We start from the raw sequence: 25,000 nt of genomic DNA, 5'->3' as shown, positions 1-25,000 counted from the left end.
GCAAACTGGTGCAGCCACTCTGGAAAACAGTATGGAGGTTCCTCAAAAAATTAAAAATAGAACTACCCTATGACCCAGCAATTGCACTACTAGGTATTTATCCAAGGGATACAGGTGTGCTGTTTTGAAGGGGAACATGCACCCCAATGTTGATAACAGCACTATCAACAATAGCCAAAGTATGGAAAGAACACAAATGTCCATCGATGGACGAACAGATAAAGAAGATGTGGTATACATATACAATGGAGTATTAGCCGGCAATCAAAAAAAATGAAATCTTGCCGTTTGCAACTATGTGGATGGAGCTAGAGGGTATTATACTAAGTGAAATTAGAGAAAAACAAACATCATATGACTTCACTCATATGAGGACTTTAAGATACAAAACAGATGAACATAAGGGAAGGGAAGCAAAACTAATATAAAAACAGGGAGGGGGACAAAACATAGGAGACTCTTAAATACAGAGAACTGAGATTTGATGGGGGATGGGGGAGAGAAGAAAATGGGTGATGGGCATTGAGGAGGGCACTTGCTGGGATGAGAACTGGGTGTTGTATCTAAGCCAATTTGACAATAAATTATCATAAAAAATAATTTCTCCCATCCTATGGGCTATCTTTTCTATATTCTCCTTTTTTAAATCTTTTTTTTTTTTCAACGTTTATTTATTTTGGGGACAGAGAGAGACAGAGCATGAACGGGGGAGGGGCAGAGAGAGAGGGAGACACAGAATCGGAAACAGGCTCCAGGCTCTGAGCCATCAGCCCAGAGCCTGACGCGGGGCTCGAACTCCCGGACCGCGAGATCGTGACCTGGCTGAAGTCAGACGCTTAACCGACTGCGCCACCCAGGCGCCCCACTATGGGCTATCTTTTCTATATTCTCCTTTTTTAAATCTTTTTTTAATGTTTATTTATTTTTGAGAGAGAGGAAGAACACAAGCAAGGGAAGGTCAGAGAAAGAGGGAGGGAGACACAGAATCTGAAGCAGGATCCAGGCTCTGAGCTGTCAACCCAGAGCCTGATGTGGGGCTTGAACCCACGAACCATGAGATCATGACCTCTGCTGAAGTTGGACACTTAACTGACTGAGGTACCCAGGCACCCCTGTCTTTTCTATATTCTTGAGAATGTTCTTCAATGCACAAAAGCTTTTAATTTGAGTAAGTCAAATTATCTGTTTTTTCTTTGGTTGCTTCTGCTTTAATGGCAAAGCTAAGAACACGGTGCCAAACCCAAGGTCATAAAGATTTACCTCTACGTTTTCTTCTATAGTTTTAGGTCACTGATCCATTTTGAGTTAATTTTTGTATATGGAGTGAGGCAGGGGTTCAACTTCATTCTCTTGCATGTGGTTATCTTGTCTCAGCACAAGTCTTTTGTTGAAAAAAGTAGTCTTTCTTTACTAAATGGCCTTGGCAACCTTGTTGAAAATCAATTGGCCATAGATGTTTGGGCTTATTTCTGGATTCTCAATTCTATTTCATTGGTCTATATATGTCTATCCTTATGCTAGTACCACACTATTTTGATTAATCTTGAATTAACTTTTGAAATTGGGAAGTGTGAGTCCTTCAGCTTTGTTTTTTCTTTTCAATGTTGTTTTTGGGTATTCAGGGCCCCTTGGAAGTTCCATATGAATTTGAGGACAGGCTTTCCCATTTCTGCAAAAAAAGGTCATTGGAATTTTGATAGGGATTGATTGAATCTATAGATTGCTTTGGGGAATATGAACTCTTTCAATCCATAAATATGATTTCCATTTATTTAGGTCCTCTTCAATTATTTTCAGCAATGTTTTATAGTTTCTCAATGTACAAGTCTTTGAATCCTTTATTTAAATTTATTCTTGGTATTTTATTCTTTAGATATTATAGCTGGAATTGTCTTAATTTTCTTTTGGTGTATTCATTGATGGAGTACAGAAACATAGTTGATTTTTGTGTTTTGATCTCGTACCTGTAATTTCACTGAATTGATTTATTAGCTCTAGTACTTTTTTCATGGGCTCTATAGTATTTTCTATATATAATTATGTCATCTGCAAAAACAGATAATTTCATTCTTCCTTTTCAATATGGATGCCTTCTACTTCTTTTTTCCTTGACTAATTGATCTGACTAGGACTTCCAGTACAGTAGGGAAAATGGGCATCTTTGTCTTGTTCCTGATCTCTAGAAGGAAACCTTTCAGATTTTCACCATTAAGCACGATGTTAACTGTAGGTTTTTCATAAATGCCTTTTATCTGTTAAGGAAGTTCCCTTCTATTTCTAATTTGTGTTTTTATCATAAAAGAGTGTTTAATTTTGTCAAATGCTTTTCCTGTGTCTTTTCTTTTCCCTGTTTCTTTTGAGATGATAATAGTTTTTTTTTCCCTTTATTTTATTAAGTTTACTTTTTGGTTAGTCTTCAAGGTATTAAGAGTGGCAATAATGGACAAGTCAATTTCCAAAAAAATACAGAATAACACTTCTTTTCTGAATTAAAAAGCTATGTTACTAATTGGTAGGAGTCTCCTTACGCAGACAGAAAGCAAACACACGTGAACAAACTATAAAAGCCAGAACTACCTTTGGAGTTACTATCCTAGACAAAATATTTATGACAACATCTGCTTCAGTTACATATACAAAGCATTTCATAAAATATTAAGGAGCAAGCTTCATAAATAATTAAACTTAAACAAAAGCTCCTAGGGCCAGGTGTTTCTCTTCAGAGGATGAAAGATACAGAGAACACGATAATAGCTACAGTGTGTCAGTATGGATTACCCCTCCCCCCCCCCCAAGTATCTTTGAGAATATGTACAGTTACAATTTAGATGGGGGCAGGAGAATAAACTCCTCCCTAAAAAGACAAAGTAATAATGGTGTAGAATAAAAACCTGAAGATTTTCAAACTTCTCTCTGGGTTATCAGATCACTGTGCTGGGTTCAGCAGTGTAACAAGAATAGCATAACAAGCTCTTTGTAACAGAAAAGCACATGGCATAAAACTTAAAGGTATGAGCTCTTCTAGTTTTTGGAACAAAGGGCTCAACTCCTAGTTATATCATTCTTACTTTCAATATAAACAGAAGAGGATATCATTTATCTCATCCCTGGGGAGCAAGATATTCATATGAGTGAATGCAGAGAAAAATGAAAGCTTATCTCTTTATGTCCAAACCAGTTTATATATTTTTAATTCATTTTCTATGGAAATAATACAAGCTAAAGAGATAATATAGTATAGTAGTAGAGCATGGAAAATGCGATGTGTGAGTATGTAACCTCGGGCAGCCATATAAACTTCCTGAGTCTGTTTTCTTCTATATAACGGGCATGATAATATCAACCTCAGAGGATGTGCTTAAAACTCCTAGAAAATTAAGTGTTGTGTAAAATATTAGTTATTCTTTAAGACTAAATTTACCTGTTTTATAAACTAAAAGTAGTGTATCCAACATAACTTATTTTCAGAAAAAGATATTTTAAACAATTCTGTCAGAGGACAATCTTTCTGATAAAAATAAATGTAATAAAATATAATTTCTAATAAAATTAGAAATGAAAAATGTTACCCCACTACAATACTCCCACTGAATGAAAACTGGAAAAACTCATCTCTAAACAGTTCATGGGTTAACAAGGGGGAGAATGTAGAAACAACAAAAAGCCCCTACATATAAAATGCAGTTAAAGTAGAAAAAGAAATTTTTAGCCTTAAGTGGATTTACTTGCAAGAAAGACTAAAACAAAGGATCTAATAGAAAAAGAAGCCTGAAAAAGAATAAGCACATAAACTGTAATAAAGTAGAAAGAAATAATAAATATAAAGGCAGGTATTAAGGAAATAGCAACAACATGAAGAAGTAGAGTAAAAGCTGGATCTTGGAGATTAAGAAGACAGACTGGTAAGTTTGATCAAAATGAAAGAAAGCACAGCACATACAATATTAGAAATGGAAAGGAAGACGACAATAGAGTACCCAAGTTTATACACAAATACCATCAAATTTGATAAATAAAATGGACTATTGTCTAGGAAAGTATAAGTTACCAAAATGTATTAAAAAAAGGAACAGGAAGCCTGAATGGGCCAATAAATATACACAGTTTGATCACTATTCAAAAATCAACCGCTCCACAAACAGAACAAAGCCAAGATGTTTTTATAGACTCATTCCCCCAACATTCTCTTATAGAAAATTTCAAATACATATACCTTAAAATAAAAATAACTATATGCAAACACCCATATACCCACTACCTAGATTCTTCAATTAACATTTTTCTACATTTGCTTTCATATAATTACCCATCTTTCTACCCATCCTACTTTCTATACATCAATCCTTCTATATCTTGTATTGGATTCTGGAAAATCCAGAAAATCCAGGAAAATAGAAACATGATAGGATTTCAAAGCACCAGACTAGTGATTTTTATATTTCTGTATCAACTTAATATTCTATCCATCTACCTACCTACCTACCTACCTACTTACCTACCTATCTACTTTTTTTTTTTTTTTTAATTTTTTTTTTTTCAACGTTTATTTATTTTTGGGACAGAGAGAGACAGAGCATGAACGGGGGAGGGGCAGAGAGAGAGGGAGACACAGCATCGGAAACAGGCTCCAGGCTCTGAGCCATCAGCCCAGAGCCCGACGCGGGGCTCGAACTCACGGACCGCGAGATCGTGACCTGGCTGAAGTCGGACGCTTAACCGACTGCGCCACCCAGGCGCCCCACCTATCTTTTTGAAGTAAACTCTAGGCCCTACATGGGGCTAGAACTCATGATCCCAAGATCATACTCCACTGACTGACCCAGCTGTGTGCCCCCCAAATTAATATTTTAAATGTTTTTCTAAAAATAGAAGTAGAGTCATGGTACACTGAAAACAAGAATAAATATATAAGGAGGTGCTCAGGAAGAAGAGTCTATGCTTCTTTTCTTAAGAAACCCTGATTCCTTTCCAAGCAATTTCTTAAGGTATTAAGCCAGTTCCTGCTTCCCCTGCCAAAAAAGAGGATTGAACGAAATCTTTAAAAATAGCTGTTACAAAATGAATATAGTTTTACAAATGCATGCATTCAGCTGGGAAACATTTACTATGCATTTAATGTATCAGAATAAAAAAATTACTAATCATAAGAACAATTTATCTTCAAAAGGACAGTTTGTATGCTGCAAAAAAATTTTAATCTGTCAGGATCCTGAAGAAAAGCAATTTTGTTTATTTTCTCTGCACACAGTGTGAACATGCCAGCAAAGTTGCTGGATCCTAACACTTTTGAACAAAGATTTACCATCAATGAATGACAGCATGTAGGAGGTTAAGGTTAATTTTTAAAAAACAAGATAAAGCCTTCATTTTTTGATCAGTGATAAAATGCTACCTTCCCTTTTGTGTCTTTTTATTATTTTTTACACTGACACATGACCTTGCTGTCCTTCCATATGAATGAGTTGAGTGCATTCAAAATTTATTTGAGTGGAAGGTAAAATTCCCTTTTTTCTTTTAAAGATTTTATTTATTTAAAAAAATTTTTAATGTTTATATTTGAGAGACAGCGAAAGAGAGAGACAGCGCGTGAGCAGGGGAGAGGCAGAGAGAGAGAGACAAAGAATCTGAAGCAGGTTCCAGGCTCTGAGCTGTCAGCACAGAGCCCGATGTGGGGTTCAAACTCACAAGCCATGAGATCATGACCTGAGCCAAAGTCAGAGGTTCAACTGACTGAGCCACCCAGGTGCCCCTAAAGATTTTATTTTTAAGTAATCTCTACACCTAATGTGGGACTTGAACTTGCAACTCTGAGATCAAGAGTCACATGCTCTTCTGACTGAGTCAGTCAGGCACCCCGAAGGTAAAACTCTTCAAATCATTTCATCTCAAAAGCAATATGGCAGCAGAGTGATATCCTGCACTAGCTTGTACCATTACCTCCCCTTTTCCCCTTTGTGCCAACTCATCAAGAACACCATGCAACTTTGTTAGAAGGAAAAGTGTTTCCAGGAGATTTGTCCTTTAAAGCATTCTTCTAAAGTACCGGTGACTTCATTTTGTTTGTACGCAAAAACATTTTAGATTCTAAAATGGATAACATCACATATTTCACTAAAGGTAACTTACCTTGCTGGAGGTTTCTAATAAAAACTGGAATGTGTTCTGCACAGCTTGGCATGTCTCTAGCTCAGTCCGGCTGAAGGCTATTAAATAATCCTTCAGGTGATCATACACATTTCCATCAAGAGCCTGTAAAAGAGTAATAAACAAAAGCAAAAAAAAATTATGACAAAGCTTTGATACAGAACACCTACTGTTCACGAGGTAAATTCAGTTTAAAATCTATTAATAATAAATGGACAAAAGATAAAGATTGCTACATAAACGTACTTATAATCAGTAAACAATCACTTGGGAAAATGCTGAAACTTTCTAATAAATAGGAACTAAAAAAGATAAAATCCAATATTGGTAAAGCTGTAGAAACAGGATACATTTGGAGACAAAGTTATTGGGTTCTAATCTTTGTTCATCTGTTTATTAACTGCCATCAACCACTGTAGTCATTTTATAACAGAGTAGGTGTGGGAGTTAAATGAACTGTGGATGTGAAAGGATCCAGGCACAGTGCCTGAAACAGAGTAGACATGCAATCATGTCAAATCATCTCCTCCATTTTTCCTCATCCACTGTTGGTAGGATTATAAATTAGTATACTCTTACTACAGAGCAGTCAGAGGAAAAAACACAATAGCAATGGTTAGAAAAAAGTGATTTAGAAATACACTTTTGAAGAAACACCAATGAAATGTCTATAAAGAATTTTAAACATTCTTCTTTGTTTAAGCATTTAGAGTAGGATTCACTGAAATTGAAAGAAAAAAAAACGCGAAACATTTGAAAAATAATTAGGCTATGATACATATAATGACTGAAATATAGGCACCAACAAAAACTATGGTAACTATACTGTTGCAAAAGTAGGTACAAAATAATTTTAGGTTAAAAAAAAAGTAAAACAAATAGCATACATATTAGCAACAACTATGGGGAAAATATATCTATAATAATAGCAATAATCAAAAAAAGGTTCTGGAGTCCTGCCAATCAATGGAAATTGTCTTAAAAATTGAGGTAAAATTTTCACAACATAAAATTCACCACTTTAGCTATTTTAAAGTATACAATTCAGTGGCTTTTAGTACATTCACAATGTTGTGTAACCATCAGTACTATCTACGTCCAGCATATTTGCACTGTCCCCAAAAGAAATCCCATATCCATTAGGTGGTGACTCCCATTTCTCCCTCGCCGCCCCCACCTCTGACAACCATTAATCTTTCTACCTCTAAGGGTTTGCCTAGACATTTCATATAAATGGAACCATATAACACGTGTCATTTTGTGCCTGCCTTTATCACCAGGCATAATGTTTTCAAGGTTCATCAATGTATTAATATTTCATTTCTTTTTATGACTGAATAATATTCTTTTATATGGATATACCACATTTAGTATCCATTCATTGGTTGATGGGCATTTGGGTTGTTTCCACTTTTTGGCTATTATGGATAATGCTGCTATGAACATTTATGTATAAGTTTTTATTTGAACATCTGTTTCCAATTCTCTGGGTATATGTCTACCAGTGGAACTGCTGAGTCCTATGGTAATTCTATGTCTAACTATTTGAGGAACTGCCAAACTTTTCCACGGTGGCTGCACCATTTTACATCCCCATTAACCATGTATAAAGGTTCCAATTTCTCTACATCCTCATCAATGCTTGTTGTTTTCTGTTTGGTTTTTTTAAATTATTCAAGCCATGCAAGCAGTATCTCCTTGTGGTTTTGACTTGCATTTCTCTAATGACTAATAATGTTGGGTATCTTTTCATGGGCTTACCGGCCATTTGTATGCTGTCCTTGGAAAAATGTCTACTCAAGTCCTTCGCTTGTTTTTAAATTGGGTTGTTTTGCCTTTTTGTTGTAGGGTTGCAAGAGTTATTCATATAATCAGATACATGTATTTTATTAGATGTATGACTTCCAAATATATTCTCTTATTTTGTGGGCTGTCTTTTCACTTTCTCAATAGCGTCCTTTGATGCACAAAAAGTTCTTGTTTTGATGAAGTCTAATTTAGCTATTTTTCTTTTGTTGCTTGTGTTCTGGTATCATATCCTCAATGGAGGTTTTACAGTAAATAAACTCTTTGTACATCTTATGTCTGGCTATTCCATTAAACTTTTACTATGACACTGATTTTTTAAAAATGCACACCTATCCCCGAAGCACTGAGTAATAAAGCTGCACATTCTATAGTGCTTACTCCACCAGATGGCACCATCAAGCACTTTAAATATAGGCAGTGCAAATGCCTTAAAATTCCTTTCCACGTAGTCATGTAACATCCCAAGGGAGACTGCTGGTACTGTCTGAATACGAATTCCTAACTTAAGACATGCTTTTCATGAACTTGTTAAAAAAGAAACATATAAATTCTTCTGATATGGCTTTGCCTTAGAAATGCTCTTGGTAGATGGTCTTAACCTCATGTTTGCAGGAAACAACTGGAGCATTTTTATTTAAACACAGCAAGTAGCAATATAGGCATCATGAGCTCCCAGCCTCTGAATTTTTGATTCAGTAGGCTGGGGTGGTGGTGGGGAGCTGAGAATTTACATTTTCTAACAACTTGCTGCTTGTCTGGGGACCATACTTTGAGAATCACTGGACTAAATGGTCATTTTAACTGATTAGGTTCAACGTTTACACAGACTTAGATCCTGGTGACCCTGTAGAGGCAGAGTGGCTGGAGGCAGAGAAGTCTACCATCCTGAATAGGGTCAACAGCCCCAGTACAGCAGTACAGCAGCTATTTTTAACAGAATAATGTCCTACATCATAATTAGAGGCAGCATTATGCAACACGGGGAAGAACTTGAGTTCTGAAGTTGGGTGTGGGTTAGAATCCCAGCACTGTTACTTAGTTCATCATTTTGATGGCTTTCTCATTTGTAATTAGGGAAAGTGGGAATACAACATACTCCACAGGCACATTGGGAAGATTAACTAAAGCAAAGGAAGTGACACAATGTTAATCTCCTTTCTTGCCTTCTTCAAAAATCTTCAATGGATTGGCCACATATTGATAACTGTTAAAGCTGGGTAATGAATACATGGGGGTATTTATATTACTCTTTTTTATTACAGTGTATGTTGAGAATTTTCCATAAAAAAATAAAAAGAAAGCCTGGATATCAGATTAGGAAAAAAAGTGATGCCACAATTTTTTTTTCAATGGTTCCCACTGTATATTTTGAAAAGTCAAAATTCTTTGGCTGGTATCTACGTTCCTTTACCATCTAGTCCCAAACTACCTCTCATTAGCACCATCTCTAATCATTGTTATCTGCATTGTACTCTACATCCCAACCAGACTGAGCCTTTTTAGAGAATGCCACTCACCTTCATGTTTCCAGTTAAGTTATTCTGTTGGCTTGGAATGTTCTTCCCCCCTTCTCTTCATTCAAATAGTAATAACTATAACTGACACAGGCAGCTAACATATACTAATGACATTTGACCTAGAGCTCTCGCTCTCCCTCTTTCTCTCTCCTCTCTCTCTCCCCCTCTCTCTCTCGAGTAGGTGATTGCTGGGATGGAAGCTGAGTCAAAAATAGCCAAATGGCTATAACTAAATGGCTAGTCTTCCTACCAAATACAGAAAGTCTGTCTTCAGTAGAAGAGATTTATACCAATTCACAAGGAAAAGCAGTGATGAGAAATTTGGCAGAGTGAAGATGGGAATGGGGAGGCAAAAGGGAGGGACAAGGAATGTCTTCAGATTGGGTGGTTTCTGAATAAGCACCCCCTTGTCCTTTCTGTGATTGGTTACCTGAGCCAACAAATTCCCACTCTGCTCATGCTACTTTGAATTAGGTCTTGTTGAGTTGAGTTTGTTATTTGCAATTAAGAGACTCCTCACTAAAGGGTTCTGAATGAGGGGCACCTGGGTGGCTCAGTTGGTTAAGTGTCTGACTTCAGCTCAGGTCATGACCTTGCGGTTCATGGGTTTGAACTCCGCACTAAGCTCTGTGCTGACAGCTCAGAGCCAGGAGCCTGCTTCGGATTCTGTATCTCCCTCTCTCTCTCTGCCCCTTCCCTGCTCGCACCCTGTCTCTCAAAAATAAATAAACATTAAAAAAAAATAAAGGGTTATGAATGATAACTAGCTTGTATTGGCTGTACTATCTAAATTATTTCTTTTGATTGTATTATAAGAAAAACTTTGATTCATCTAGGTAATTAATTGTAAGTAATAATAATTCAATAACTTGCTTTATATTCCTGGTTCTCTTCAATTAACCAGATCTAAAAGTTTGAGGTAGACAATTTTTTATTGCAAAGCTGAATCACAAATACATTCCAAAAGCTACATGTATTTCTTAGAAAATTTAAAGTAAGGTAAGAACTACTCAAATCTTTCAATAAAAGGTAAATGTGTCACAATTATAATATTTGATAAGGGCATGCATAGCGAAGATGCATCTGAGTCCTGTGTAACATTTATTTTTTTTTAAGTTTACTTATTTATTGAGGGGGGGGCAGAGAGAGACGGGGGGGGGGGGACAGAGGTTCCGAAGTAGGCTCTGTGCTGATAGCAGAGAGCCTGATGTGGGGCTTGAACTCATGAACCATGAGATCATGACCTGAGCTGAAGCTGGATGCTTAAATGACTGAATGACCCAGGTGCCTGCCTTGTGTAGCATTCAATGAGCAAGGCACAAGAATGTTCTAAGTATACTTGTTTGTTCATTTTCAAATGAGCAAGGCACAAGAATATTCCAAGTATACTTGTTTGTTCATTTTCAAATGAGCAATTGTGCACAAACTTCAATTAATATAGAGACCTGTGTGAAGAGCCACAAATTTTGTAATCAATGGTAAACTAGAATTCACATATGTGCTCAGAAATGGCAGAAGCATTCTTTCAAGGTTTATACAAATATGAGTTAATCTGGCAGTATGAGCTCCTTGGTGTTCTCCACTATGCAAAAATTTGGTAGGTTAACTCATCCAAATATGTATTTGAAACGTAGTCAAACTTAAAAAATTATTTGATACAAACTGTTAGGGGAAGAACTCTGTAATACCTGAAATGAGAAACCACAGGCCTTTGATCAGCCATACGTTTTAATAGTCTAGCAGTTTTTCAATTTGAAAAATTGACTTTGAATGTGTTTAAGCAGCCATGTTCTTTTCTCTTACCCATAGACCACACACTCCCTTATGTATTATTACCCTCTTTACTCATTGGATTAACCTGATCTCTAAAATCAGTTGAGTTTGAAATCAAAACTTGTAATAGTAAATACTCAAAATAGTAAGAAGTGAAGGAAGGAAGGAAGGAAGGAAGGAAGGAAGGAAGGAAGGAAGGAAGGAAGGAAAGAGAGAGAGAGATAAAGAAAGAGAAAGAAAGAAAGAAAGAAAGAAAGAAAGAAAGAAAGAAAGAAAGAAAAAAGAAGAGAAAAAAGAAAATTGGGCTGTCTTAACAAATTCAGAAATTTAAAATACTAGGATGTTCCACTGAACATTTATTTTCAGGAAAGTAGAAATTCTCTGGAACACGTTGGAAGAGGAAAATTATGCTGAATAAGGAGTTAGGAGAAAGAAAATGTGACATTTTTCTAAGCATTTGGTGCAATGTCCCCTACAGTGAGAACTTTAAACAGTGGCCTCCTTATTTGGATCCAGGAAGGGCACAGATTCTGTAGTCATATGGTTATGTTGAAATCTCTTTAGTTTCCTTAATACAGCCTAGGAAGGCAAACTCTTCTAAGAGCAATGGGCATTCTAAAATAGTCTTTGGGTAAAAGTCAAGGATATAAATATCAAGATGATGATAAATTTGAGCTCTCTTAAATCATAAAATTCTACAGTCCTCCTATGCTGATGGAAGAGAACAATGATTGCCTGCCTGCATTTGTTTCTTTCTGAGAAGACCCTAACCTATACTTAACCAGGATGCAGAGAAAGTAGATTTTCACAAATTAAGAGAGATTAAAGAAGTCATGGGAATGAAAGGTACAGCACAGGGAATATAGTCAATGGTACTGTAATAGTGTTATAATGGTGACATATAGTGGCTACACTTGCAGTGAGCATGGCATAGAGTTGTCCAATTACTATGTCATACACCTGAAAATAATGTAACATTGTGTCAACTATGCTTTAATAAAAAAATTTTTTTAAAGAGATCAAAGCACGTACTGAGTTGCATCTGTATCACTGTAAATATCTTAAGACATGACTGAATATGTCAATTGATATAAAGTAAAATTAGAAACACATCACCCAATTTTATACTTGTGGTTGTTTTGTTTAAAAGCATTGGGTTACTTCAGGTTCTGTGAAAGAGGAAACAAATAAGAAAGCTCCCCTCTGTGAATTACAAAACTCCAGGAAAGGAAAATTCAACACTGCTTCTCTATAAAGTCTGTGTTGTCCTCTCCCTCTCTCTTTTTTTAAGTTTATTTATTTTGAGAGAGAAAGAGAGTGTGTGCGAGCGTGAGAGCGCATACAAGTCAGGAAGGGACAGAGAGAAAAACAGAAGGAATCCCAAGCAGGCTCTGCACCATCAGTGCAGGACCGGATGTGGGGCTCGAAATGATGAACTGTGAGATCATAACGTGAGCTGAGATCAAGAATATGCCCCTCTGTGTTGTCCTCTTGAGTTATTTACTAGCATGCATAATTGTTTGTGAGTGTGCTGAAACCATCTCAATATTTAGGTTGCAACCCTAAAGCAGTATGGTCCGATAGAAAGCTTTGAACCATATATGCTTGCATTCAAATCCAGGTCCACTGCTTATGAAAAATATTACTCTAAGCAAGTACTGAATCTTCCTTCTTTAAACTCCTGATCTGATGGAGTCAAAAGAGTATAGTATTTGTAAAAGATGATTATTAGAATAATAAAGCTTCACCATTTCTATGTTCTATCCAGGATTTTCATCTATTTCCCTTATAGGACCCATAGTGAGGGGTTTTTTTTTGTGACAGACTTGGTTTTGAATCTTGATTCTATTATGTACTTAAGGCCTCAGTTTCCCCATTTATAAAACAAAGAATAATGTATCTTCTCATGAGATCTGTAAAATAGGCATTTTCAAGTGTACCATTCTAATTCGATGTTTCTTTTATTATGTTTTTTTGGGAATTATTTTCACAGTGGTTGCCCAGAGATTACAACTAACATCTTAATTTAAAGCAAACTGGTTTGGATTAATGCAAACTTAATTTCAACGGTATATCAACTTTGGTCCTACAAAGCTCTATTGCTACCCTCCTCTGTGTTATTACTGCCGTACAAATGTATCTTTAACACATTATAAGTCCATCAACATTTTATAATTTTGTTTGTTTGTTTATTTATTTATTTACATTTTAGAAAGAGAGAAAGCATATAAGCGGGGGAGGGGGCAGTGGGAGAGACGGAGAGGATCTCAAGCAGGCTCCATGCTCAGGGCGGAGCCCCACGCAGGGCTCAATCTCACTACCCTGAAATCATTACCTGAGTCAAAATCAAGAGTCAGACACTCTACCGACGGAGCCACCCAGGTGCCCCATGTTGTCTTTTAAATCAGACTTTAAATATTCCTTTCTCAGACTGGATAATCTCAATTGTCTCACCTTAAATTCATGGATTCTTTTTTTTTTTTTTTTTTTTAAATTTTTTTTTTTTTTTCTTCAACATTTATTTTTGGGACAGAGAGAGACAGAGCATGAATGGGGGAGGGGCAGAGAGAGGGAGACACAGAATCGGAAACAGGCTCCAGGCTCTGAGCCATCAGCCCAGAGCCCGACGCGGGGCTCGAACTCACGGACCGCGAGATCGTGACCTGGCTGAAGTCGGACGCCCAACCGACTGCGCCACCCAGGCGCCCCTCATGGATTCTTTCTTTTGCCAGCTCAGATTTGCTGCTGAACCCTTCTAGTGCATTCCTATTTTAGTTATTGTACTTTCCTACACCAGGATTTCTATTTGGCTCCTTTTTATAATTTCTCTTTGTTGATATTCTCTCTTTGGTGGGACATTATTCCCATACTTTAGTTCTTTGGCTTTATGGTTTCCTTTAGTTCTTTGTTAAAAATAGGTGATTTAAAATCTTTGTCTAGTAAGTCCAATGTATGTGCTTCTTTAGGGTCAATTTCTATTGACTCCTTTTAGTCCTCTGGAAGGGCTATACACTCCTGTTTCTTTGCATATCTCATAATCTTTTAAGAACTGTCCATCTAAAATAATGTAATGTGGGGGCGCCTGAGTAGCTCAGCTGGTTGAGCGTCTGACTTTGACTCATGGCTTGTGAGTTTGAACTCCGCGTTGGGCTCTGTGCTGACAGCTCACAGCCTGGAGCCCACTTCAGATTCTGTCTCTCTCTCTCTCTCTCTCTCTCTCTCTGCCTCTCCCCTGCTTGTGTTCTGTCTCCCTCTCTCTTTCTCAAAAATAAACATTAAAAAAATGTTTTTAAATAATGTAATGTGGTACTTCAGGAAATCAGATTCCTCTTTCTCTCCCCAAGATTATTGTTGCTGTTGCTATTTATTTAGTGACCATGTTTTTACCTCAGTGCTCCAGGGAATCCAGAATTTTCCAAGAAGCTTCAGAGACTCCACAAATACTTGATTGAGAAGTTTTAATAAGCATGGTTTTGACCATTTTTTAATATATACAAACTGATTTTAGTCTGTCAGCCATCCATTATTTTCCATCTCACTCTACTGCTAACCATAATCTTCATTTCTAACAAATCCATCAGAATCAGCACTCAAGTAAAATGTGATAAAGGTGAGTGACATGCCCAGATGATCTTAAAGCATATGCATATTGTATATGTCAAAACATTCAAGCCAAAATCTACTGGCTTGAGTATAGTCCTTTCAGAAATCTCTTGCCTGTGTTCCAATTTCAGTAGCCCCAAATCTCTTTTGTTCCGCACATATACACAGCATAGATAAAACTAATCAGAGTAGTTTTTCTTAAAGTGGAAGCTAAGGATATAATCACATAATCTTTGCAGCTCATAAATTCATTGTAGCAATTTAAATTTTTTTGTTTTCATCTAAATAATTTTTAAATGATATAATTTAATCCAGGGCAATATGGAAGATCAACCTTTTACTGGGGAATTGCCGTGGGATCTCTGTGCCCACGCTTATGTTTATGATCAATGTGTCAAGCTGTTTTAATCCAATGGTCCTAGGTTAATGAAAAGAGCTCTTGTACTTGAAATGACCTTGAACTTAAAATGTAAATGACATATTTGCAAGATGTGCAGATAAAATGACATCTGTGAACACTTTACTAACAAAACAAAAAGGGTGATGAGGAAGAGTCATTACAGGCATACGGAAGAACAGGCACGGAGAATTCAAAACAGCTTAGAGACAGCATCATAATTCATATCTCAAGTAGCAATTTATGTTCCACTAATCTTTATCAGCTATCATATTTAATTATTTTGTCAATTTGAATTTGATTGATTTATAGACTTGTTTGCATTTAAATGGTATTTTTTGTTGTTGTTTTATACTTATATAAAAACTATAAACAAAAGTTTTTAAGCTGGAGGCAAGGAGAGCTAGAGGGCCAAAAGGCCTGATGGAGGAAACCAAAAGACTTCTGGAAGAAACTGTAATAGACGTTCAGCTCTCTAGGTATATAAACTAGGAAATTGTAGGTATCAGATAGCAAATATGACTGCTGCAAACATAAGAATTTTTGGCATTCCAAATTAAATCTAGAATTTTCCCATATTGATCTTTTGGCTGTGTTATTTCAGTGGCATCTTTTATGTGTACTTTTGACATGAAAGTACTGAAATGCCAGAAAATATTTAGCATGGAGAATATAAAGCTTTAATTTTAGTTCAGGAGGCAATATCCCTAATGAAGGCAATATGAAAGTTCCTTATATTGAAATTTTGGGGAAGAGTTGATATACATTTTTTTTGGATATATGGGACCATTAATGGAAAGGAAATAGTATGATGGCTTTAGATGTTTCCTTTGGTCTCCTCCTAACTACAACTGATGGTTGTAGTGAACATGGTCTGATCCTTACAGCCCATGACAGCCTCTGACTGAAACAATCTTAGGTGTATGGTATACTCAAATGTGACAGCTACATTTCTTTTCTTTTTTTTTTTTTTTAATTTTTTAATGTTTATTTACTTGAGAGAGAGAGAAAAAGAGAGAGAGAGAGAGAGCAGGGGAGGGGTAGAGAGAGAGACACACACAGAATCCAAAGCAGGCTCCAGGCTCTGAGCTGTCAGCACAGAGCCCAATGTGGGGCTTGAACTCACAGACCATGAGATCATGACCTGAGCTGAAGTCGGACGCTCAACCGACTGAGCCACCCAGGTGCCCCAACAGCTACATTTCTTTGCACCTGAATTTTCTATGCAATATGGAATACTATGACAAAAAGAAACTTGTTATAAACATAATAACAAAGTGATTATTCAACAGTTCAATTCTATAAAAATTTATTGATAACCTACTCGGTGCCAAAAACTATGCCAAGGGTTGAGTCTGTTTAAAGTTTTTTTTTTTTTTAAGTTTATTTATTTATTTTGAAAGGGGGGGGGGGCAGAGATAGAGAGGAAGAGAGAGAGAATCCCAAGCAGGCTCCACACTGTCAGTGCAGAGCCTGATGTGGGGGCTTGAACTCATGAACTGTAAGATCATGACCTGAGCCAAAATCAAGAGTCAGACGCTCACCTGACTGAGCCACCCAGGTGCCCCAAGGGTTGAGTCTGTTTATATGTGGTGTATTTGAACCATGAAGAATTTGGCCAAGTGTTAGGCATGAATATGTAATAGATAATTTTATTTATACAAGGTGGCAGAAGAGAATGACCTCAACAAATGCGGAAGTTTAAGGAAGATTTTCTGGAGGAAATGATGCTCGAATGTAGTGGAAAGTCCTGAAGGATAACATTTGCCACAGTTTTTATTAAGAGAACAGTTCAGTTCTTAACTACTAAAATCAGTATTTATCAAAGCTTGCTTAAGACCAATTAATCATTGGGGCCCCTGGGTGGCTCAGTTGGTTAAGAATCAAACTTTGGCGCAGGTCATGATCTTGCGGTCCATGAGTTTGAGCCCCGCATTGGGTTCTCTGCTGACAGCTCAGAGCCTGGAACCTGCTTCGGATTCTGTGTCTCTGTCTCTCTGCCCCTCCCCTGCTCGCATTCTCTCTCTCTCTCTCTCAAAAATAAATAAGTGTTAAAAAACAAACTTTAAAGACTAATTCATCATTTTGATCACTGGGGTGCCTGGGTGGCTCAGTCGGTTAAGTGTCCAACTTTAGCTCAGGTTATGATCTTGCGGTTTGTGAATTCAAGTCTTATGTCAAGCTCTGTGCTGACAGCTCGGAGCCTGGAGCCTGCTTCAGATTCTGTGTCTCCCTCTCTCTCTGCCCTTTCCCTGTTCATGCTCTGTCTCTCTCTCAAAAATAAACAAAAAATAAAACATTAGAAAAAAAGACTAATTCATCATTTTGATTATTTGTTTTCCTAATTAGTCAATTCGGGTTTTAAAAAGATCTTGAATTGTACTTTTTTGGGGTGTTGCACTTTAAAGCAGATTTAAGATTACAAATACTTTCCTTTTATCTTTTTTTTTTTTTAACATTTATTTATTTTTGAGACAGAGAGAGACAGAGCATGAACGGGGGAGGGTCAGAGAGAGGGAGACACAGAATCCGAAACAGGCTCCAGGCTCTGAGCTGTCAGCAAAGAGCCCGACGGGGGGCTCGAACTCACGGACGGCGAGATCATGACCTGAGCCGAAGTCGGTCGCTTAACCGACTGAGCCATCCAGGCGCCCCACAAATACTTTCTTTTAAAAAAATTTTTTTTAAATGTTTACTTATTTTTGAAGGAGAGAGAGAGAGACAGGGTGAAGCGGGGGAGTGCCAGAGAGAGAGGAAGACACAGAGTCTGAAGCAGGCTCCAGGCTCCAAGCTGTCAGCACAGAGCCCGATGCGGGGCTTGAATTCATGAACCATGAGATCACAACCTGAGCTGAAGTTGGACGTTTACCCAACTGAGCCACCCAGGTGCCCCAAGATTATAAATGCTTTCTAAAAATATAATAAGGATAAGAGTTACAGAAGTTTGGTCTTTATATGTATGTAATGAAAGTGGCCTTTGAACTAAACATGTAAAGCAGGATATTTTCCAATTTTAATATAGTAGCCAAATTGTACTTTTGGGGGTATGTAGTTATTCAGGACATCAAAGCTTTCAAGTACAGAGTCTATGAAAAAAGAATTTGGCTTTCTTATTATAAACACTCACATGTCCCATTCTTAATTCAATTCCAGCAACAACCTCTGCTGTGCTCAGCACTATTTGAATCACAGAAAAAAACATTAACTGAGGACATTCAGGAAGAAAGCAAAGAAGATCAAGAAAGACAGGATCCATTTCTCAGCAGCAGTGACAATAATTCGTCTTCTAAAAAGTTACAACTAAACATATCCCCCGCGTTTTAGTAAGACTGTAGTTGTACACATTGTGCCTCAAATACCTGAGTAATGGATTCAAACTCATAAAAGAAAATATTAACTTTCTACTTTCTTATTCCAAAGTTTAATGTTTACCTACATTACAACTTAGTTTTCTTTAAAGAGTTGTTGGAGGTTTACTCAGATTTTAAAAGCTGCCTATTGGTGCAAACATTCCAGCTTGGTTAGATTTGATCTCTTACAGAAAACTCCTCGCCTTCTAGGCATCTGTAACAATGGTGGGTGACTTCCTGTAAACAAGCAGTAAAGTTCCAGGGAGCTTCTTGGTATCTGTGGGTTAGACAGTCTCCAATGGCAAGAGCCCCCTGTGTTTTTGTGCACCAGTGCTATACTCTCTATGTAGAAAGCACAAAGACACGCTGAGAAAGGCATTTATAGCCTAACACAGATGATTCCTGGCTCTAATTAAAGAGGGAGGACAAATACATTTTAGCCCTAAGTGGGAATCAGATTATTTATCATCCTACCCTTTTAAACTTGTCACTACAAACATTTTAGGGACTGAAGGTCTCACAACAATATTTAAGTGAATGAGACTTTGTCGCATGTGTGTGTTCATTCTACGCTGATCACAAATGCACCACATTTTTGATACTAAAAGGCCTTTTATAAGCATGTTAGTATTCCAGGTGATATGAACAAAATTGACCACACACATGTATGTCTCCAAAAGGCAGTTTCCAAATATCATTTTATATTAAAGGAAATAATATATGGAATAATATTAGCACGATGTGTGGCAAATAATAAATAATGAATGAAGTTACTTTATATTTTTATTCTCCTTCAAGAGAACAGAGGCCATGTGGATCTTGTTCTCTATTGTGCCTCCAGTAAATGGTACACAGAAAGCACCTAGAAAATATCTGTTAAATTATAAATGAATGAATGGTCTGAATAAAAATGTCTGCTATCAGTACTGTATCTCCAATGTCTAAATAGCATCTCATAGGATATAGAACATAATAAATTACATTGGATATCAGTTTGCTTGGTACAAAATACAGGCTGCAACTCTGTTAATGTGTCATTACTATCTTCAGCAGTAATTGTCTTGTTCTCTTAATCATCCACCCTTTGCTTCAATTTGTTTTTTTCTTTTTTTTAATGTTTGTATATTTATTTTGAGGGAGAGAGAGTGCAAGCATGCTATTGCGGGAGAGAGGCAGAGAGACAAGAAGAGGGAATCCAAAGCAGGCTCATGCTCAGTGCAGAGCCCTATGTGGGGCTTGATCCCATGACTGTGAGATCTCGACCCAAGCTGAAATCAAGAGCTGGATACTTAACCAACTGAGCCACCCAGCCACCCCAAATTGTTTTTTATTTTTTTAAATGCTTATTTATTTGAGAGAAAGAGACAGCAAGAGTGAGGGGGGCAGAAAGAGAGGAAGAGAGAGAATCCTATGTAGGCTCCACACCAGGGCTCAATCTCACCAACTGTGAGATCATGATCTGAGCTGAAATCAAGAGTCAGATGCTTAATCAACTGAGCCATCCAGGCGTGCCTTTTCGTCAATTTGTAACTGGCAAGAAAAGTGGTTTAAATAACACAAATGAAAATGTTCAATTTATTAGCAAGCAAAAAATTAAAATATTTAATTAAGAATATTATATAATTATCCAAATTGTTGCTCATACAGGTATATTTAGTTAGTTATAAAATACAATTTTGGGGTGCCCTGCTGGCTCAGCTGGTTGAGTATCCAACTTAAAAAAAAAAATTTTTTTTAATGTTTATTTTTGAGACAGAGAGAGACAGAGCATGAGCGGTGGGAGGAGCAGAGAGAGAGACACACACACACACAGAATCTGAAGCAGGCCCCAGGCTCTGACCTGTCAGCAAAGAGCCTGATGTGGGGCCCAAACCCACAAACCGTGAGATCACGACCTGAGCCAAACTCGGATGCTTAACCGACTTAGCCACCTGGGCACTCAGCATCCAACTCTTGATTTTGGCTCAGGTCATGATCTCACGGTTCATGGGATCAAGCCCTACTGAATGTCTTACCCTGCTCTATTACTGTTTTTCAGATGTGAGCTGCTGAGCATGGAGCCTACTTGAGATTCTCTCTCTCCCTCTGCCCATCCCCCACTCACACATGTCTCCCTCAAAATAAATAAAATTTAAAAAAAAACTTAAAAAATACAGTTTTGGATAAGGGTACAAGAAATAGGTACTTTCATATACTACTTTTAGGAGCATAAAATGATATCATCTTTCTGGAAGGTAATCAGTGTATACAGGAAGTATTAATACATCTTTGGTTTTGACCAGGGAATGGAGCTGTAAGAAGGTATCTTAAGGAAGTTGTCAAAGAGGTTTTCTCTTGGTTTCGGTTCAGGTCATGATCTCAAGGTTAGTGAGTTTGAGCCCTACATCAGGCTCCTGTACTGACACTCTCTCCCTTTCTCTCTACCCCTCCCCCTGCTTGAGTGTGCTATCTCTCTCAAAATAAATAAACTTTAGGGAAAAAAAAAGACGTGTACAAATATTTGTATAAAAGAATCTTTACTACAGATTTATAAAAGCAGACCAAGGGGACAAGAAAATTTATGGCATTTTAATTAAAATAGTATCGTGGTCATGAAAATCACCATCTTCAAGTGAATAAAGATAGGATAGCTCACAACGTATTTACCGTGAAAAAAAAAAGCACTAATGTGAACAAATAATACTAAGTCTGATGCATGTACTATATCATACATGCATAGAAAAGATGTAGAAAATTATGCGGAAAATGACATTAAAGAGTAACTTACTGCTGCAAATAAGATTTAATTAATTTTAATTTTTAATTTTGTATTTGGGTTTCTTGGTACTGTGAAAATCTTCTTTTGGCAATCTGGTAATCAAACAGAACATTTATCTTTCTTAAAGTTAAAGAAAAAGGGCTCTACTACAACTATGCCATAGAACACTATACTCACATTTCCATTCATAAACAATTATAAAGCAACTATGCTTATGATCTGAAAAATGATTTGAAATGACTGCCAGCTTTTGGTATAACTTTGAACACTCCTGTCAGAAATCCAGATAATACTACAAACCTATTAAAAACTCACGGCAAGGGGCGCCTGGATGGCTCAGTCAGTTGAGCATCTGACTCTTAGGATTCTCTTTCTCCCTCTCTCTCTGCCCTTCCCCCACCCACACTCACGCACTCTCTCCTTTCTCTCTCTCGAAAATAAACAAACATTATTAAAAAAAAAAACTCATGGCTAAAAAATATAAAGTTGTAGGGGCACCTGGGTGGCTCAGTCGGTTAAGCGTCCAACTTTGGCTCAGGTCATGATCTCACAGCTTGTGAGTTCAAGCCCCGCATCGGGCTCTGTGCTGACAGCTCAGAGCCTGGAGCCTGCTTTGGATTCTGTGTCTCCCTCTCTCTCAAAAATAAATAAACATTAAATAGATATAGATATATAGATATAGATACAGATATATATAGATAGATAAACTTGTAGTTAAAAGTTTATAAAGTTCCTGATACATTATTCGTTATGTTTTTAAAATAAATCAATCATTAAAATATCTGTCACAACATCTCTATTACTCGGATTTCACTGAATTTATTTTTAAAAGAGTATATATTTATAAAGTTAATAGAAAAATTTCACTTACAAAATGATGTTTAATCTTAAGCCATTAAGTTAAAACAGATGAGCTATAAGAATTTAGGTTGGGCTTTAATTTTTAAGTGCATAATAGGAATACCAAGGTAAAGCTATCAGTAGGTTACACAAGAACAAATACATTTTATTTATGATCCATTTAACCAGTTAATACAGTGTTAACATTTTTCATGTCATTAAATCATCTTCTACAATGTAAGTTAAGATGAATTATAGTAGGGGTGCCTGGATGGCTCAGTTAATTAAGCACCTAACTTCAGCTCAGGTCATGATCTCAAGGTTTGTGAGTTCGAGCTCCACATAGGGCTCTGTGCTGACAGCTCAGAGCCTGGAGCCTGCTTCAGATTCTGTGTCTCCCTCTCTCTCTCTGTCCCTCCCCTGCTCACGCTCTGTCTCTCTCCAAAAATAAGTAAACGTTAAAAAAATTTTGTTTTAAATGAATTATAGTACATGACATCATTTAGATATATCACAAATTACTATTTATTATCAAATATTTAATTATTTCAAATTATTGAATGTTTTATTTTATATTTAATTTTTTTTAATGTTTTTTTTGAGAGAGAGAGCACAGAATCCGAAGCAGGCTCCAGGCTCTGAGCTATCAGCACAGATCCCGACATGGGTCTCGAACCCACTGACCACAAGATCATGACCTGAGCTGAAGTCAGATGCTTAACCGACTGAACCACCCAGGTGCCCCTATTTTTATTTTTTAATTTTATTTATTTATTCTGAGAAAGAGAGCAAACGGGGAAGGGACAGAGAGAATCCCAAGCAGGCTCTGCATTGACAATGTATAGCCAATGTGGGGCTCGAACTCACAAACCCATGAAATCATGACCTGAGATGAGATCAAGAGTCGGACACTTAACCAACTGAGCCACCCAGGTGCCCCTGAATGTTTTATTTTTAAATATTTTAGTTGCTTTTAATTTTTTTTAATCTCTGTACTCATCTCTGTACTCAAATATTTTCATATATGTCTACTTACAATAAATTCCTAGGATATAAATGCTAAAGCTAAAGAAGGAAAATTCTAAGAGTTTTGTATTTTTAACTCTTACATTTAAGCCTTTAATTCACTTTGATTTAATTTTTATACTCTTTTGTATGTGGATATTCAGTTGTCTCAGCACCATTTGTTGAAAGACTATTCTTTTTCACAGAATGGTCTTGATATCCTTGTCAAAACTCAAATGACTATAGATGAATCGTCACTAGTCTTTTATATTTCTCTTTTTTCCAGCCTTATCAAAAAATAACTGACATATAACACTGTGTAAGTTTAAGGTACAATTTGTTGGTTTGATACATTTATATATTGCAAAATATGTGACGAGATCACATCCATCTTAACCAAGTGAGCCATCCAGGTGCCCAACCATCTCCTTTTTTTGTGGTGAGAACATTTAAGATCTATTCTCTTAGCAACTTTCAAGTATATAATATAGTACTATGAGCTATCATCACCACGCTATATGTTAGATCCCCAGAACTTAACTGGAAGTTTTTACCTTTGACTAGTACCTCCCTTTTCTCCCATTTCCCCAGCCCACGGTAACCACCACTATACTGTTTCTATGAGTTTGGCTTTTTTAAGACTCCACATATAAGTGATATCATATAGTATTTGTCTTTGTGTGACTTATTTCCCTCAGCATAATGCTCTCAAGGTTCATCCAGGTTGTTGCAAATGGTAGGATTTCCTTCTTTTTCATGGCTGAACATTTTATTGTATGTATATAAAGAAGATGTGGTATATATATATGTGTGTGTGTGTATATATGTGTGTATATACGTGTATATATATATATACACACACACGTGTGTATATATATATATATATATATATATATATATATAATATACCACATCTTCTTTATTCATTCATCCACTGACAGATACTTACTTAGGTTGTTTCCATATCTTGGCTACTGGGAATAATGCTGCAGTGAACATGGGGGTGCAGATAGCTCTTTGAGACTCTGTTTTCATTTCCTTTGGATAATATACCCAGAAATGGTATTTCTGGATCAAACATGTCTCTATTTTTAATTTTGGGGGGAGCCTCCATACGGTTTTTCCATAGTGGCTGTACCAAGTTACATTCCTACCAATAGTTCACAAGCGCTCCCTTTCTCCATATCCTCACCAACACTTATCTCTTGTCTTTTTCATGATAGCCATTCTAATTGGTATGAGGTGATATCTTACTGTGATTTTGATTTGCATTTCCATGATTAGTGATGTCAGCACCTTGTCATGTACCTGTTGGCTATTTGTATGTCTTCTTTGGAAAAAAAGTCTATTTAGTTCATCCGTCCATTTTTAAATTGGGTTGTTTTCTTGTTATTGAATTGTAGGAGTTCTACACATATTTTGGATATTAATCCCTTATCAGATACATGATTTGAAAATATTTTCTGTCATTCATTCTATAGATTGCTGTCTCATTTTGTGTGTTTCTTTTGCTGTGCAGAAGTTCAGTTTGATATAGTACTCTTATTTGTCATTGCTTTTGTTGCTTGTGCTTTTGGTGTCATATGTAAAAAATCAGTGCCAAGACCAATGTGAAGGAGTTTTTCTCCTGTGTCTTCTTATAGGAGTTTTTGGCTCTCTTGTCAAATATTGAAAATATTGACCATATATGCAAGGGCATATTTCTCTTCTTTAAACTAAATTTTAGCTTTTCCTGGTTTCATTTAGGACATTTCTATTTTTCTTATTGATTTATAAAAATATTTTAACTCTCACAGTCATCTGC

General features: G+C 36.7%; 1 protein-coding gene across 1 annotated transcript in view; it reads right to left on the bottom strand.

The window, feature by feature from the left end:
• Positions 1-25,000, bottom strand: part of FCHSD2 (FCH and double SH3 domains 2) — a 295,613-nt gene that overhangs the window by 76,378 nt on the left and 194,235 nt on the right. The window contains 1 exon segment of the mRNA XM_030331955.1: positions 6,127-6,249. Coding sequence (XP_030187815.1) covers positions 6,127-6,249 — 123 coding nt within the window.

The sequence above is a fragment of the Lynx canadensis genome, chromosome D1, assembly GCF_007474595.2.
Source record: "Lynx canadensis isolate LIC74 chromosome D1, mLynCan4.pri.v2, whole genome shotgun sequence".
NCBI classification, from domain to species: domain Eukaryota; kingdom Metazoa; phylum Chordata; class Mammalia; order Carnivora; family Felidae; genus Lynx; species Lynx canadensis.
The sequence above is the reverse complement of the archived record's forward strand: the minus strand, read 5'-3'. Positions and strand labels throughout refer to the sequence as shown.